This window comes from Acinonyx jubatus, chromosome D2 (genome assembly GCF_027475565.1).
Source record: "Acinonyx jubatus isolate Ajub_Pintada_27869175 chromosome D2, VMU_Ajub_asm_v1.0, whole genome shotgun sequence".
In the NCBI taxonomy this organism is placed as follows: domain Eukaryota; kingdom Metazoa; phylum Chordata; class Mammalia; order Carnivora; family Felidae; genus Acinonyx; species Acinonyx jubatus.
In genome coordinates this window covers 38,483,377-38,501,194 of record NC_069393.1, presented here as the reverse complement: position 1 = coordinate 38,501,194, position 17,818 = coordinate 38,483,377, and the positions used below count along the sequence as shown (strand labels likewise).

Genomic DNA, 17,818 nt, shown 5'->3' with positions numbered 1-17,818 from the left:
TAGTCAGAGCAGCTGACACAGAGGAGTGTGCCTGTTCACGTAGGTGTGTGTGTATGTGCGTGTGCATACGCGTGAGGTCACATGCTTGGTAGAGCGTCTAACGGTGTCTCTTCTAGAAATGAATATCTGGAGGAAACCAGCGGCTAGACTCTGAGTCTGGAGAGTCAGAGTGGTGGAGCTGTGGGGGTGGGCGCATGGGAGGGGGCAACGGAGGGAGGACTTTAGGGTATTAAAATAGTGAGCTGTCCAGTGCTGAGCCTCCGACCCCACCAGCAGCCCTGGAGAGCTGCCCAGTGCACAGCGGCTCTAAGGACAGTTGTTTATTAATCTGGGGTTGAAGGCCAGTCCGGCACTGTCCCTGGTCACCAGGTTAATTGGGCCTGACGTCCCTGGGCTGGAGGACCTGCTTCCCTGCCATAGCCTCAGTGCTTTGAGGAGGCCCTAGTAAGTCATTCCTGGAGGACAGAGGTAAAGGCCCCGGGCCAGGGGTCTGGCCACTCGACTTGATCGTATGAGGTCCGGGCAGGGACTTTGGTGGGGGGTTCAGGTCCACTCAGGGCCTCTATCTCCAGCTGACCTGGGGCATTTGAATCCTTCCAGGGTCCACTTGACCTTCTGTGAACTAAAGGGTGGTCTTTCCAGCCAAAGAGAAGAATGGAAGTGGGGTGTGTCCGCCAGCAACATGTTTAAGCCCTGACTTTGGCCTCCAGCGTAATTAGGGGAAGTTAAAAAAAAGAAAAAAGAAAAAAGATAGAAAGCAGAAGGGAGGAGAAGAATGTGATCAAGAAAGTTCTCCTCCAGGGGCGCCTGGGTGGCTCAGTCAGTTAAGCGTCCGACTTCAGCTCAGGCCATGATCTCACCCTCTGTGAGTTCAAGCCCCGCGTCAGGCTTTGTGCTGATGGCTCAGAGCCTGGAGTCTGCTTTGGGTTCTGTGTCTCCCTCTCTCTTCTGCCCTTCCCCTGCTCATGCTCTGTTTCTCTCTGTCTCAAAAATAAATAAAAACATTAAAAAATTTTAAAAAGAAAAAAAGAAAAAAAAGTTCTCCTCCAACTTATTACTTCTCACTGAGTCCTGGAGGAAGGGAAGGGTTAAGGCAGCTGACAGGCCAGGGAAGGCAAGGGCAGATTCAGGAGTTAGGGAGCAAGGCCCGGGGACACTGGGATTAGAGCCTCGAGAGGCCCAGCGGCTGCCAAGGTTTCCTGGAAAGGGGGCCAGCTTGAGCAAAAGCTGGATGAGAATCTGGCGGTGGGATCAGGGCACAGAGCTGGGGAGGCATCTGGGCAGCATGCAGAGGACCCTGACAGGAGAAAGAACAGACCTGACAGCATGCCAGCTCCAGCGTGAACAGAAATTTTAGGAGCCTGGGTTCTGGCTGGCAAATGTGACCTCTCAGTGGAAAACCTCAAGCCAAGGGAAGGAGAAAATCCGTCTCATCTGGCCAGGATCGAGGACCGAAAGAGGTTCTGTTCTGAGGGTCAGAACCCTGCCTCAGGGCACTCTGGGTCCTGAGCCCCCACCAAGTGCCTGTCACAAAAGAGACACTTGCTACAAGATGATTGACAAGCTGTGGGGGAAACAGCTGTACACGATCCTGAGGGCGGATGGGGCCTGGAGTGAAAGACGGACTTTTTACATGAAATGAGAGAACGGATGTCATAAACCGGGTCCTGCCTCATGGCATCTGCTAGAGTTTGTCTAACTTTAGGGCCCATGGGAAGGGGAAGAAGAGGGAAACTGAGGTTCCCTTGGCCCTCAAGACTCCTCAAGGGAGTCAAGAAAGAGAGTCAAAGCTCACACAGGCGATCAGCTCTCTGCCTTTGCCAGGCCACTGGGAGCGGGGCTAATTTGTGATTTCCAGATCCCATGGGCCCTCATGCACAGGGTGGCCTAAGCTACCCAGGCTTGAACCCACAGGGGCACTGGAGCCCCAGGGAGAATGGGCCCCTGTTGTGTTACTCTTGTGTATATGACTCTGTTACATTACCTTTGTTTTAGCACCTCTACGACTTTTTACTTGTGTGTTTCCCCTGTGGTGTGAGAGTAACTCAGAGCCGAGGGCTATAATAGTCCCCTCTGGGTCTGCTGCCCCCAACACAGGGTCCAGCGCACCAGAGGTGATAGCAAAGGTTGACTGAACAAGATGAGACAGAATTATTTTCCTTGACTTTCTCCACTCTAAGGTGAGGACCATGTTCCTGTCTTCATCACTTCCTGTCCTCCTTCTGTGCATGCTGACAGCATCCAGCTCAGAAATAAAAATCTCCGAGGATGCCCTGAAGACCTGCTCAGCGATCGCCTGTGGCATCCCAGGCAGAGATGGACGAGATGGACCCAAGGGAGAAAAGGGGGAACCAGGTACAGGACAGGCTGCTTAAATCTTTACCCCCAACACCAGACTGTTCCCCGTAAGGGACCCAGCGGAGACAGGACGAGGCTCACCTGTCATCGTGCTGGGCAGTGACTCGCTCAGAATCATTCCTGTGAAAGGTCATTCTCTCCAAAGCAAAGATGCTTCTCTGGTTCTCTAGGATCACGTTTCCACCCCAGAATCCGTGATGCATGGTTATTTGCAGACAGCGGTGTCCTGCCTGTTCAGGGAGCTGGCCCGGAGGACAGGCTGTCCCCTGGAATGCAGGAAGATCTTTTTTCTTGGGTCACCACTGGTTCACTGGAGGTTTTCTGGGGTCATTGTAAATCGAACTGAACTTCTGGAAAAAGGGAATGAGCCACAGCCCCTGGATCACTTTTCTTTCCTCTTACAACAGGGCAGGGGCTCAGAGGCTTGCAGGGCCCTCCGGGGAAAATGGGGCCTCCAGGAAACACAGGGCCTCCTGGGGCTCCAGGAATAAAGGGCACCAAAGGAGACCGTGGAGACAATTCAGGTAAGGAGCTCACCCCAGCACAGTGTGGGCCTAGGGAACCCCAGACCCTGGGGACTCCTGGGCCAGGTGGGAGGTGGCTCTTTTCCTGCTGCCCCATTGGAAGATGCTCGACTGCTGCCCATCCAGCACACACGTTTCTCTGAGAGTGCTGCCTGAGTGCAGCCTTCCCAATCCTGCCGGGTCACCCCCCTCCCACCCCAGGCCTCTGTGGGACACGGGCCTGCCTCTTCCTCAGCGGATGTAGTCTGCAAGCAGCTCCAGGCTGAGAGGCAGGAACGATGTCCTCTCGAGAGTGGGGTTTATGTCTATCGTCAAAAGCGTGGCGTGGAAACGGTGGGTATCCTAGGACCCCTGAATCCCGGGGAATGTCGTGGCAACCCCCGTTCAGGGTAAAATGAAGTAAATTCGGTGACAACAAAAGTAAAATGATGACCTCTTGTTAATATCTGCCAGCTGGCCCATCAAAATTATAAAAGTATTAAGTATAAAGTATAAAATATAATTTATAAAATTATAAAAGTATTAATTATAAAAAATTATAAAAGTATTACCTAGGGGCACCTGGGTAGCTCAGTCGGTTAAGTGTAGGACTTTGGCTCGGGTCACGATCTCACGGTTTGTGGGTTCGGGCCCCGCATCGGGCTCTGTGCTAACAGCTCAGAGCCTGGAACCTGCTTCGGATTCTGTGTCTCCCTCTGTCTCTGCCCCTCCCCCACTCATGCTCTGTCTTTCTCTTTCTCTCTCTCTCTCTCAGAAATAAATAAGCATTTAAAAAAAATTAAAAAAAAAGTTTGCCTAGAATAAGAAATGAAAGAGAATGATTAAGAAAAAGTTATCAAAAAGGAGAATAACGAGTTGGGCTTTTTCTTGTAAATAACGATAATACTGCAACATTTTAAGCAATATGTGAACAACAGGATCCAGAGCCATAATAATTTACAAGGTTTTTTAAATGTCTATTTATTTTTGAGAGACAGAGTATAAGTGGTGGAGGGGCAGAGAGTGAGAGAGATACAAAATCTGAAGCAAGCTCCAGGCTCCCAGCTGTCAGCACGGAGCCCAACGCGGGGCTCGAACCCACGAACCATGAGATCATGACCTGGGCCAAAGTCAGATGGCTTAACCAACTGAGCCACCCAGGCGCCCCTACAAGTTTTGATTATTATTATTATCATCACTATTACTATTATTACTATTGTTAGTTCTGAGTCACAGTTTACAAGAGCTACTAAGTATATCTCAGAAGGCAGGAATGCAGGGGTTTTTTGCTTCTTTTTGTTTTCTTATTTTTTAGAATAAGCATACTCTTCAGTAAGCTTTCTCCTCCCCCACTCCGCTTTGGCAAAATACTCTCCTCTCCAATTTAGGGTTCCTCTTCCCAATAAATACCCTTCTCCCTATTGTTTTGTAGTTGTGGAGACTAAGCTGGCTAACCTGGAGGCAGAGATGAGGAGACTGAAATCGGAACTGGACCATGTCAAAAAGTGTAAGCTTGTTTTCTGCCCCCAGTGTGTTCTTGGCTGTCACCTTTTTCTTCAGAGTGCCCTAGGTTTCGGGGAGGGTAGACGAGAGCTACCATTTAAAAAAAATTTTTTTTTAATGTTTTTATTTATATTTGAGAGAGACAGAGAGAGAGAAAAAGAGCTTGAGCAGGGGAGGGGCAGAGAGAGAGAGGGAGACACAGAATCTGAAGCAGGCTCCAGGATCCGAGCTGGCATCCCAGAGCCTGATACGGGGCTCGAACCCACAAACCATGACATCATGACCTGAGCTGAAGTTGGACAATTAACTGACTGAGCCACCCAGGCGCCCGAAAGCTAACATTTATGAACACTTATCACACACCGCGGCCTGCGCTAGGTTAGCATTATCTCGTAATATGGTTTCATTCAATCCTCCCAGTGGCCCTATTTGTGCATATTATACCCATTCTGTTTACAGGTGAGGAACAATAGGTCCGGAAAGTGTAGGTAATTCACTCGCTGTCACACAGCTAGGAAGTAACAGAGGAAGGATTGCACGTGAAGGTCTGCGCCTCCAGAATCCTGGCTCTTTGTCCAGTAATCCCTGGTCTCAGATGGCAGTCCATCCACGTCTGGTGCCCGAGCCTGGCAGGGTGGCCCAAGCACCCTTCCCTATGTCCCCTGTACTGGGACGGTTTATACAGACATTCCTCTCGAGGGCGGGATGTCCCAGGAGAGTGCAAGCTTTCTGCCGGGGGCTTGCTCTGCCGCTGAGGAGTGCTCCCTTACTAGGATCTGACTCCATGGTTGAACACGGGACTATTTCTCTGAGTCCTGAGTTCCCAGGGAAGGGCTTTTCGCCTAGTTTCCTGGGCCGAGCTCCAAGCCCAGTCAACCTATCCCTTCCATTGTGATTTCAGTGCAAGCCTTCTCCTTGGGCAAAACACCTGGGAAGAAGTTCTACGTGACCAACGGTGAAAGAATGCCTTTTTTCAAAGTGAAGGCCCAGTGCGCCGAGCTCCAGGGCACCGTGGCCACGCCGAAGAACGCTGAGGAGAATAAAGCCATCCAGGATATGGCCGGCAGCCCTGCCTTCTTGGGCATCACGGACGAAGTGACTGAAGGCCGGTTTATGTACGTGACGGGAGGGAGGCTTGCCTACAGCAACTGGAAGAGGGATGAGCCTAACGACCACGGCTCAGGGGAGGATTGTGTGATCCTCCTCCAGGACGGGCTCTGGAATGACATTTCCTGCTCTTCCTCCTTCCTGGCCGTCTGTGAATTCCCAGCCTGAGGAGGAGGTCGCCTCCTTGGCTTCCCACTGAGCTCTCTGCTGCTCCGAAAGAGAATTCATGGCCCATTTCCCCACTGCACACCACGGTGTTGACTCATTCCTTCAGGGGGACGGAGGGAAATAAAGGGATGTGCTTATGGGGATGAGGAAGTGACAAGAAGTTGACAGCCGGGCTCGAGGGTTTCTGGTCCAGTCTGTAGTGAAGGACACCCTCTGTCCTGCCTAAGAGCACAGCATCGGGTCAGAGTCAGCCATGGAAAGGGCCAAATCACACCCTTCCTTCTGCAGTGAGGACACCACAGCCTCCCAGGGAGGCCAGTGGAGGCCAGTCTGCATCAGAGCAGTAGACCTCAGCCTCCGGGAGACCCAGCTCCTTCTCCCCCACATGTTGCCACTATGGCATGTTGCCAAGCTCTCCTGCCCTACGTGCCTTCCCATGGCTAGGCCAGCCCCGTCTGACGTGGGTGCTGTTTTTATTTTTATTTTTTAATGTTTATTTATTTTTGAGAGAGAGAGAGGCAGAGAGAGAGGGAGACACAGAATCCGAAGCAGGCTCCAGCTTCTGAGGTGTCAGCACAGAGCCCGATGCGGGGCTCAAACCCACGAACCGCGAAATCATGACCTGAGCTGAAGTCGGACGCTCAACCGACTGAACCACCCAGGTGCCCCAGGTACTGTTTTTAGTTGTCCGTGAGTTGCACCAGGAAATCTTTCACCACCAGAGTGTAATGTCCGGCGGTGTCCCACATCGGTAACAAGGATTAGACCAGGAGTCCCTTCACCCTGCCCAACCGGCCGTGGCCTCCCTATCATCACTAGGGTGATCTTGAGGACGAAGGGAAGCCTTCCCTCCCTGCATACTTTTAGGACAATGATTTGACATTGTGACGTATGCCAGCATCACGGAGGAGGCGATGGCCAGGCAGGCTGTGTCCCTCTCCACAGGGCAGGTCTCAATCCCTTCACGTTCAGCAACCCCTTCCTTCTGTGACATCCTCGCCTTAACATGGGTCCACACTATCCATTATTATGGAGACAAGAGGAAAACTCCCCAAAGGTGAGTTTCACACCCTGTCAAACTATGCAGTGTCATCCAGATCACAGGTGCCACCCTGTCGGATTATGCAGAGGCACCCAGTCAGCAAGTAAAACCTCCCTCCGAGCAGGGTTCTGTTGCCCTGTTGGCCAGCAACGCTGCTCATGACCAGGACTGGTTTCCAGCAACCTCAGGGTAGGTGGAGCTGAGGTTATACGGAGCCCATGCAGCAAACTGGGGAAGGAAAGCAAATTCCAGCTTCAATGTATGCCATTCACAAACTGAGATCAGAAAATATTTCACGAACGGACCAAGGGCCACTTTAACCTACTGAAGTATTTATGTAAAAATGAGCTTTCTTTGTATCTGAATTGCCAAGAGAGAGCACCTCATATTTAGTAAGTGTTAGATGAGTATTTGTTGAACGGGTACAGCAAAGAATTACCAAATAGATGAGAGGATTGGACACTGAGAAGTGAATAGAGGGTAGGGTTCTCTCCCAAGCGAGTAGGACCATCAGGGCGGGGGGGGGGGGGGATCGCTGGGAGGGGACTTACTGCCTCATTGCCACTGGCAGGGGGAGGGTGGCAGGACCTGGGTCCTTGCCTCTAAGGATTAGCTCTTCACTGAATTTTTAGTAAGGCACTTCTTCAGACACTGTACCTGGGGGCACCGAGAAGAATATTCTCGTGGTGTAGAGCAGACCAGGTCTCTATTTTCAGTGCAAATCCACACTGCTTACCAAAAGAATGGGGAGTGCTTACAGTTTAGAGGCACATGTGGAACCACAGGTATGGCAAATAGAAAAAGGAAAGACCAGAAACTTTTGAGAAGGAAAGAAGATACGCATAGAACAGCTCCAAACAAGAGAATTCCCATCAGCAGGCATGAAAGTCACACCCGGATTTTCTCATGGCTGAGACAAAAATGAGAAAACGGACAGGTAACCATTAAGTAATTCCTTCTATTTTACGTAGGGGGGTGGGGATCGTGTCTACCCTTTGTTTACACTGTGCATAAAGGCCAGTGGTGTCCAGCTGGAAAGTGGTAGAACGTATAGTCATGTACTTCACATGGATTGTTCCCCAGGGTCTACCGATTGCCTCCTTAGTTCAGGGAAAGGCAATAAAAATCTACAGGACAAGCTCAGATTCTTCCATCCCGTTTAGGATTCTTCCTCGCTTGTTCTTCCCTGACCTAGAAACTGATCGTCTCTTCAGAGCTCCTCTCTAAAGGTAACCCTTTGCTGCCCTACTTCCCTTGATCTAGAACTGAGGCCCCAGCTCCCTGTACCTCATCAGCTGGCAGTGGGGTGCCGTGCAAGTTAGCTCAGAGGAGTTGGAGTTGATCTAAAGATACAGGATTCTCAGGGCACCTGGGTGGCTCAGTCGGTTGAACGTCCAACTTTGGCTCAGGTCATGATCTCACGGTTTGTCAGTTCGAGCCCCTGGTCAGGCCCTCTGCTGTCAGCACAGAGCCTGATTCTCGGATCCTCTGTTCCCCTCTCTCTCTGCCTCTCTCCCTCAAAAAGATATAAACGTTTAAACACTGATAAAAAAAAAAAAAAAAAAAAAGATCTAGGATTCTCATGAGAGTCCAAAGATAGAAACCGCAATGCTCCAGGCTTCCCAGGACCTGGAACAAGAGGGAAATTATGGATTTGCGGTGACTCGCCAGACAGTCTCTCTCATTCAAGGGCTGAGGACAGGCAGTCTCCTTTACTAAGGAGCATGCAGTCGTTGATCTCTCTCACACGAGGGACAGAAGGAACCGAGGCGCTCCAAGGACAGACCTTACAGGCTTCAGGCAGCACATTCCTCTCGAGCCCTGTTGTCGGTTCTGATGTCTGTTCTCTGCCATCGCGTTTCCCAGGCTGGGTTTTTTTGGACCAGGGAACTTGGAGACTTCTCCAAGCTGCAATCTTCCTTTGCTGACTCATGCCAGGAGCACAAACCTGAAGGTCATACATCAGAGTGTTCCTGGAAACGAAGCTGGTATTCACACCTCTGGGGAGCCGGGGCCCTGACCCCGGGGTCACGCCTGGGGGAAGAAAGAGGCCTGACTCTCTGTGTGCCCTGTTAGGGCTAAAGGAGAGGCGCTTGGTGGGTGGGAGGTTCAGGATTTGGAACCGGGAGCTTGTGGTTTGAGGTCAGCTCCCTGACTAATGCATCGAGTGGCCCTCAGTCTTCCTATCTGTAAATTGGTCTGTAATGGCTTCTTCCCTGGAAAGTTGGATGAATCAAAGGTTACACAGAGGTTCAGATCTGCAGGGCCTATTTTGAGCTCAAAGCCGTAGGGCCTGAGAACTGTTTTCAGCTTTTGCTACCTGTCAATCCATTTTGTCCAAAGGAATTGTAGCCTAAACACTTACCACCCATCTCTCAAGCCCATTGAAAGCCAGTCTGAGCAAGTTAGAAGGACAAATACACCTTGCTTTCAAGACGGAACTCTGAATTTAAATTACATCTGTAAGTCAATGGTCTCCTGTGGAAGACTGGACACAACCAACGTAACTGTGACTTGTTTCCTGGGCCAGAATGAAAACAACTACAAAAGTTCACAACATCCAAGGCCCAGGCTTCGGCCTGAGTTCCGATCCAGGAATTGCAGGGCCTGTAGGACAGTCCTTCTTCAGAGTCCTACTGCTCTGCTGTTCTCACTTTTAGCCACGCCCAAGCCAAAGCTGGGGACTTGGGGTACCAGCCGAAGACCAGGCTTTCACATTCGTCAAATCCCCTTCCTGCCTGGGACCAGCCTGCCTCCCTTCTCTGTGGCTGTCAGAGATCGACCAGCACCAGGGGTCCGTCAGACCACATGTCATGGAGACAGCCTCTGACCTGGAAGGTTATTTGCTCATGATTGTGTAACTGATCTGTGGTTTGGAGCCTGCCGGGAATCGGGGCTTTTTTGTTTGTTTGTTTTTTTGTTTTTCCTTTTTCTCATTAACCAGGAAGGATTGAATGTCACTGTGGGGCCTGACCTGGAGATGTTGGGAAGTGGATTTTGCAAAGCGATGCTGTCCTGTGACCCTGAGTGGCTGGTGAAGTGCTGGAAAGGTAGGAAGAGCTCCGGGCAAGGAGTTTGGGAAGGAGGGCTCCCCACCCCGGTAGCAGCCTGTGTGGGGGAGGAGACAGTGTCCCCAACTGTGGAACAGTGCTTTATCCAGCCAAACACAGGGGTCGTGCTCTAAAGAAGTGGGATGCAAGTAGCCATTTATTTGCTAAACCAATGCCTTGGGCTAGGCTGGCCAGCGCCAACCCAAGGTCCAGCGTGCCCTGTCCTGCAAGACAGAGTGTTCGTGCCACTTCGTGCAGCTTTTCAGGGTAGTGACCAGCGGAACTGCCTGGAATGCTTGACAAAATCATGGGATCTCAGCTCCACTCTGGATCCGGTGAATCAAAGTTCCAGACATCTGTCATTTTCTCAAGATCCCTAGGTGATCTGCATGAAACTCACTGGCCCAAGAAGTATCACTACAGCGCTTTCTGCCTGTACCTCAACTTTGCACGGAGGCCTGGAGCCAGGAAGCCAGGGATTCTCCATTCCTTGCAGGCCCTTCATGAAGTGACAGATGTCCTGCTTAATTGCATATTGTCAGAGTCCAAATAATCTCCTTCAGTGATCGATGCCCCACTAGTGAAAAGCAACTTCTGACCCCAATCCTTCCCTATGCATTTCCAGGGTCTCACTTTCCAGGGTGTGACTTTAGGGCGTGGGTCTGGGCCTGGAACATCTCTAGGGAGCTCAGAGAAGGCGAGGCACTGGGCAGGTGAGACTCTGAATGGGGAATTGTGTGCACATGGATTTGGGGGTATTCATACATATTTTTGTGCCTGTGCGAGTGTGTGAATATCAAATAGAAGCCAACAGACCCAGTCCTTGAAAGACCCAGCATCCAGCTGTTAGGGGGCTCCCCCCAGCCTGCGTCCAGGCCTCTCTCTGCATACCCCTCACTGAGGAGCATTGGCTCTGGGGGTTCCTAGGGCTCTGGTTGAGGCATGTGGGTGCTTGGTCCCGGACAAAAACGGTCCACGAGTGGCCCTGAGCTATGTGCTGGGACCCTTAGGACTCAGCAGAGATTGTCTACATGCTAATATGATCCTCCTCCCCTGCCAGGTCTTGGATCATTTGTCACCACTATCTCTCCACCTAAGTCCTTATCTGACCACTGAATCTAAGATTGCCTCAACCCCCGTCACCATTACAATGCTCCCTTTTATTTTCTTGTTAGCAATCATAGTCACTGAACTCACCTCAGCCATGTACTTGTTCAAGTTATATCTGTGCAACAAAGCCATTAGGAAGACTCTGGATCCAGATGGCCTGTATTCAAACCCTGGCTCTACCACTCTGTGGCCGTGTGACCCTGGGCAAGTCACATACATGCTGTGCCTTTAAGTCCTCTTCTTGGTGAAACCGGGATAATAATAGTATCCAGCTCACAGGGTTGCTGTGAGGGATAAATGACCTGATACAAGTAAGGCACTTTAGGGAGACCCTGGCCTGCAGTCAGCACCACGCAAACATTTCTTCTTGCCGCCACTGTGACTGTCGCAATACCGTATCATCCACCCCTGCAGTCCCAGGGCCTGCGGAAGGGCTGGAAACCGCGTACACATTCAGTGGCTGTTGAATGAACAAACGAATGAACAAATGAATGACTGAATCTCAGTCCTCCCTGCAAATGTGTGGCCAGACTCCCTTCTCTGGAACTTGACTCAGCTCCAAGTTGAACCCAAGAGAGAAGCGGCCAGACTTATTTTGGAACGTGGATGTGGGCACGGCCTCCCTTGCCCAGTTTAGCGGCTTTGTGCTCCCCGGGCTGTGGCATCACGCTGCCCTCTGCTGGCTGTCCCCAAGACGGGGCTAGCAAACCCGGAGAAATGGAGAAATCGTGTACTAAGTTCTGGGAGCGGGGGCCTCATGAGCCTTTTGTCTGCAACTTCAGGACGCTCCTCCTTTCCTTCCCTCCCCTTTTGCCCTGGTTGCTACCCCCATCTTGAATGCCTTTCCTAAATGCCGCTAACCCTTTAGGGCCAGATCCAGATGGATCCAGAGGGCCATACTCCCTCTGGGTAACCACAGGTGTCGGCAAGCCCTTAGTACTAGTGTAATTCTCTAATCCTTGTCTGTGTATCTCATTTCCAAACCTAACTGTGAGTTCTTCGAGGCAGGACCCGCGAGCCACCCCCACCCTCCTCCTTGTCTGCGTCTCAGATCTCGGAGTCCAGGGCAATTTCAGAATCCCATCAAGGACGAGACTGTACTGCTAGCCCTTTGGAGGCTGGGTTTGTGGACTTCTCACGGGGCTCCCTGTGGACTTTCTGGGTATCTCTCTCCAGTCCAATGAGAATCAAGCAAATGACATATTGGACAAAGGGCTAGTATCCAAAATCTATAAAGAACTCACCAAACTCCACACCCGAAAAACAAACAATCCAGTGAAGAAATGGGCAGGGGATGTGAATAGACACTTCTATTCATGAATAGACACTTCATTCAAAGAAGACATCCAGATGGCCAACAGGCACATGAAAAGATGCTCAACGTCACTCCTCATCAGGGAAATACAAATCAAAACCACCTCACGCCAGTCAGAGTGGCTAAAATGAACAAATCAGGAGACTATAGATGCTGGCAAGGATGTGGAGAAACGGGAACCCTCTTGCACTGTTGGTGGGAATGCAAACTGGTGCAGCCGCTCTGGAAAACTGTGGAGGTTCCTCAAAAAATTAAAAATAGATCTATCCTATGACCCAGCAATAGCACCGCTAGAAATTTACCCAAGGGATACAGGAGTGCTGATGCATAGGGGCACTTGTACCCCAATGTTTATAGCAGCACTTTCAACAATAACCAAATTATGGAAAGAGCCTAAATGTCCATCAACTGACAAATGGATAAAGAAGATGTGGTTTACATATATAAAGGAATACTACTTGGCAATGAGAAAGAATGAAATATGGCCTTTTGTAGCCACGTGGATGGAACTGGAGAGTGTTATGCTAAGTGAAATAAGTCAGAGAGAGAAAGACAGATACCATATGTTTTCACTCATCTGTGGATCCTGAGAAACTTCACAGAAGACCATGGGGGAGGGGAAGGGGGGGGAAAAGTTACAGAGAGGGAGGGAGGCAAACCACAAGAGACTCTTAAAAACTGAGAACAAACTGAGGGTTGATGGGGGGTGGGGGAGAGGGGCAAGTGGGTGATGGGCATTGAGGAGGGCACCTGTTGGGATGAGCACTGGGAGTTGTATGGAAACCAATGTGACAATAAATTTCATATTAAAAAATAAAAAACAAAATAAACAAAATATTCCTTTCATAAAAAAACAAAAGAATCAAGCCCTGGGCTCTTTATTGCCCCCCCCATCCACTATCAGCAGGGAGGTTTACTTGTGATTTTGGTGGTGACCCCACAAAATCAGGCTGAGGACCTGTAAGTCAGGAGGCTTGAGAAACTGCCTGGGGGGCCCCTTGGGCACCAGCAGAGCACCCCAGCACACAGCAATGGGGGACCTCCTGCAGGTTTCAAACAGAGAAGACAGTGCCATCCTGCTGCCTGTCAATCTGTATGGTAATGCTGTTGTCCCAAAGCTGGAAGCCCAGCTGATGGAGGCACCAGGATCCTTGCAGAGGTCCCAGGAGGGGCCCTCGCTTGGCTCGCTGATGGGGCTCAGGGGCAGACTTCTTGTGGGGCTCCCTCAGGGCCTGCAGAGCGCTGTTCTCTTAAGGCAAGAATGGCAACCATTAGCACGCAGGCTGCCCCTCTCCTCCCCCATGTTGGTGGCAGACAAAACTAATCGACTGCCTCCTCCTCGGCCTGGATGAGACCCTGAAAGCCGTTTAGCCCTGCGGTTGTTACCAAGGGATCTGAGACGGTGTGCGGAAAACGTCCACCCCTGCCTCGTGCTCCTGACACGTCCAGCTTCCTGCTCACGTAAGAACCTATGGCCTTGGGGGGCGCCTGGGTGGCTCAGTTGAGCGTCTGACTTCGGCACGGGTCATGATCTTGCAGTTCCTGAGTTCAAGCCCCGCACTGGGCTCTGTGCTGTCAGCTCAGAGCCTGGAGCCTGCTTCGGATTCTGTGTCTCCCCCTCTCTCTCCCCCTCCCTTGCCTGCGCTCTGTTTCTATCTCTCAAGAATAAATAAACTTTAAAAAAAAATTTAAAAGATGAACATTTACGGGGCGCCTGGGTGGCTCAGTTGGTTAAACGTCCAACTTTGGCTCAGGTCATGCTCTCACAGTTCTTGAGTTCGAGCCCCACATCGGGCTCTGTGCTGACAGCTTGGAGCCTGGAACCTGTTTCAGATTCTGTGTCCCCTTCCCTCTCTGCCCCTCCCCTGCTCACACTCTGCCTCTCTCTCTCTCTGTCTCAAAAATAAACATTAAAAAAAATTTTTTTTAATAAAAATAAAAAGATGAACACTTAGTTCAATTATGTTCAGTTCGTGCTTTAAAATTTTTTTTAAATAACGAAAGTGAAGTATATTGTCCTTTGAATATAGCTTTAATTCTAGTTCATAGATTTTTGGGCACTTACTGTTGTTGAATTTAGTTGTTTTAATTACTATTAAGATTGTGCATTTTAATTCTATTGGACATTTCAATACCATTGGACATCAGTATTCCTTCTTTACTGGATTTTTGCTTCTCATTCTTATCCTATTTTTTTCCTACTTACTCATCAGTTTCTTATTGTTTTTCCTATTATGTACTTTGCAAGTAAATCAACATTTTTAATTTTCATGTATGTTGGGTTTTACTTTTTGGCAGAAAAGTTTTATGTAATTTTTTGTGTGGTCTGATGTATCAATATTATTGTTTTGGGTTTTCTTTTCTGACATCATTCTTCTTTTTCAATTTTAATTTTAGAGAGAAAGAGAGCACATAAGCAGGGGAGTGGGGCAAAGGGAGAGAGGCAGAATCTTAAGCAGTCTCCACACTCAGCACAGAGCCCAACACGGGGCTCAATCCCAGGACCCTGGGATCATGACCTGAGCCGAAATCAAGAGTCGGATGCCCAATGGACTGAGCCACCCAGGTGCCCCTCTGACGTCATTCTTAGGTAGCTCTTGTCCCCTCTAAGACTGTATAAATCATCGCTTGCATTTTTTTCTGGTTTTGATTTTATATGTAACTAAAAGAATCTGATTTTATTTTTCCTCTAAGTGTTTAACCATCTAACTCAGCATTATTCATTGAGCGTCACTAATTTCCTACTATTTGGGTCTTCTATTTTTATCATGCGTAGATGAAATTCTCATATACATGTGCATCCTCGGACCTGGGTTTGGACTTTGTGGGTTTTTACATTGTTCTGTCTATCCCTGTGTCAGTATTATACAAATTAGCTTAGCTATACAACACCCTTTGACATAAGATGACCAGGTCCATTCTCATTATTTTTAAAAGTAATTTTTCTCACTGTTCTAGAATGTTTATACTTTCCCAACAGCCTGGGAATCACTTGATGAGCTCCTCAAAAGTCTTGGGATCGCGTCTTTGGAAAACTCACATCTCTCTGGGTGAGTGGGCGGAAGGTCAAGCATGTGGGCGGCCAGGCATCAGGCTTACTCAAAACCCAGCTCGGGTTTTTCCTCCTCTTCTTGTGCTGACCCAGCCCTCTGGTCACAGAGTGCCTTTGCTTGGCCTGAGGTTTCCACCTGACCTTCCGGCCCTGTCCTGGGCCCAGTCACTCACACCCGAAATGCCATGTTCTGGGAAATCATAAAAGGGCAGAGAGGCTGGTGGTGAAGGCACAGCACTATTTCCTCAGATCAAAGGGCCTGGAAACATCCTGAAAACACTTTATTCAGCCCTACAAACAGACTTACAAGTAGGAATTAAGGATTTCATTCACTCAACTCTTTCATTTACTTACTCCGTTCATCGTGTCAAGGTACTAAAATATATGAAAAGTACTATTTTGCTCAGGCAGGGCCCTCATGAGTCCCTCTGTGGCTCAGAGTCGTTCAAGCCAGGCAGTCCGAGAGAGACCACACTGCTTAAGTAAATGGGGGGCAAGGAGGCTAATATTCAAAGTGTCATGGATAAGGGTGGGCGACGAGCACTGCAGTAACAACCCCCAAATCTCACTCAGAGTCCAAGTGGATCCAAGTGATCCCCTTGGGTCAACAAGGATAGTTGTTCTCCGTGCATTTGCTCAGGCTTCCAGAACGCTGGGTTGCACGACTTTACATCCGCCAATGCTTCTGTGATCATGGCGGCAGCAGAAGGGAGGCCATTTGGGAAATGGACACTGGTCCTCATCTGTGTCTACCCAGAAGTGACGCATGTCACAGGCCTGCCTTCATAGAGCCTCTTGTATCGAAATATTGGTGAGAAACAGTAAAATCTACCACAAAATACCTGCTAGTAGCCATTGACAGGCCTAAGAATCACAGACAACTTGCCTGAACGATGAGTGTCTGAGTAGCCTGGGGACTGCACAGAAGACGGCTCCCTATTGCCCTGGTTCACGGGTGTTATTATTGCCTATTCATTCTTCACCTACTTATAGAGCATCTCGACGGCCTGTTGCTGGGACAACAATTCTACAGCTTATCTCTGATGTCATGGATGTGCAGGGCTGCAGCGTCTCTGAGGGCATAAGCAGCCATCTCCACCTCTGTACCCAGTGCCTGGACAAATATTTGACCTATAAATTCGTATTTTACTCCTCCTAATAGATACCTGGTTTCTCTGCTCTTGTGTCGAAGGCAGAGGCAACTTGAAAAGTCCAGCACACCATTCACCTTGGGTTGAGGACATCCAGAAGGTAAGAGTGACGGAGAATGCCCTGAACTTAAACAACTTCACCATCAGGGTTTTATATCAAGGGGATTCCGAACAAAGATAGGATCCTGGAAAGGCAAACAGCAGAGGGCCCCCCACTGCCTGCTCGTTGGGGGATGGGGGCTGGTTTGGTGACAGGAGGGTTGAGAACCAGGCGGTAACTTGAGAATCTTCTATCAAACCGAACAGGGGCATCCCTAAGAAAATGTATGGTTGTCACCTCTCCACACATGGAAGGGCCCAGCCTGCTCCCGTGATGTGACCTGGCATTGGGAGGGTCACAGGATATGACAGCGTTAAGAGTCACACAGCCCTGGCTTTACTTGGCACCTAGGCTACCAAGCCAGGGACCATGGCTACTACGGTTGGGACGAGGCCGAGAATGGTTGAAATCTGTGTTGACCTTTGCCCATGATGTAGGTGCAAGGGAGGCCTCTATGCTCAGGCACGGGTTAGGGCTTGAATTTTCTGAAAAACTTGCCTCAGTTCTCTGCCTTAGTCAAGCGGTGCATATAGAGCCCAGCTGGACCTCCTTACTTGTTCTCTGTGCTGGAGAGCAAACCAGACCCCCGCAGCCCCACAGTGGATCTGAAGCCTCCTCCCATAGGGTGTGGGGTCTCAGCATCCCCGGCCTTCAACACCACAGGAGATTTCCCTCCTTCCTACTGAGTCACATAGTTCTGCACTCTTCTTTCCTTCCCTCTTGTCAAGAAACAGGCTGGGCTTAAGTGTTGGGATGGGTAGTGATTACTTTTAGAAGGTCTGCCCACACCACCGTGACCTTGCATGGATCCCAGGGGCCATATTGCCCTGTGCGGTCCCACCTTCCGGGACTAGGTCATTGGACTGGAGGTGGGCATCTGAGACAGACTCATTTTTATAGGAGTTTTGAACTGATATCAAGCAAGAGTTTCTAATCTCCGTGTGGCAATTTGTGTGACACACATTTCCCCACACTTGGGCACTCGAGAGACTGGGAAGAAGAGGAAGCTGGTGTGTAAAGGAGGACGAAGCAAGGATGCAGAGAGAGGTAGAAGCCAAGGAGACAGCTCGATGTTGCCTGCACTCCCCCCGCCCCCCTCCCCCATCCTCCCTGGGCCAATTCAGAGCTCTCTGTTCTTAGAAAAAATACTTCTGGGGCGCCTGGGTGGCTCAGTCGGTTCAGCATCCGACTTCGGCTCAGGTCATGATCTCATGGTGTGTGGGTTCGAGCCCCACACCGGGCTCACTGCTGTCAGTGCAGAGCCTGCCTCAGATCCTCTGTCCCCCTCCCCCGCTTGCACTCTCCCCCCAAATAAAATAAGCATTTTTCAAAAAAATAAACAAGAAAAAAATGCTCCTC

The 17,818-nt window shown here is 49.9% G+C and overlaps 1 protein-coding gene and 1 long non-coding RNA gene across 5 annotated transcripts; both read left to right on the top strand.

The window, feature by feature from the left end:
* The first annotated feature begins 299 nt into the window (after window positions 1-299).
* MBL2 (mannose binding lectin 2) lies at window positions 300-5,718 on the top strand. 2 transcript variants are annotated; one of them, XM_053207182.1, is made up of 5 exons: window positions 300-444; window positions 2,181-2,355; window positions 2,766-2,882; window positions 4,294-4,368; window positions 5,266-5,718. In XM_053207182.1, exons 2-5 carry the CDS (start codon window positions 2,190-2,192, stop codon window positions 5,637-5,639), a joined length of 732 nt encoding a protein of 243 aa, XP_053063157.1. In that variant the 5' UTR covers window positions 300-444; window positions 2,181-2,189; the 3' UTR covers window positions 5,640-5,718. The 2 variants fall into 2 exon arrangements, with proteins under 2 accessions (XP_053063157.1, XP_053063158.1); XM_053207183.1 differs by having other exon boundaries at window positions 327-468.
* Window positions 5,719-7,215: 1,497 nt separating this feature from the next.
* Window positions 7,216-17,818, top strand: LOC128312601 (uncharacterized). Of its 3 annotated transcripts, none has more exons than XR_008292083.1 (5): window positions 7,216-7,910; window positions 9,342-13,617; window positions 15,115-15,206; window positions 16,371-16,459; window positions 17,360-17,818. It is a non-coding gene; the product is annotated as an uncharacterized LOC128312601 (long non-coding RNA). The 3 variants fall into 3 exon arrangements; XR_008292084.1 differs by having other exon boundaries at window positions 7,216-7,618; window positions 17,360-17,817; XR_008292082.1 differs by having other exon boundaries at window positions 7,216-7,629; window positions 17,360-17,816.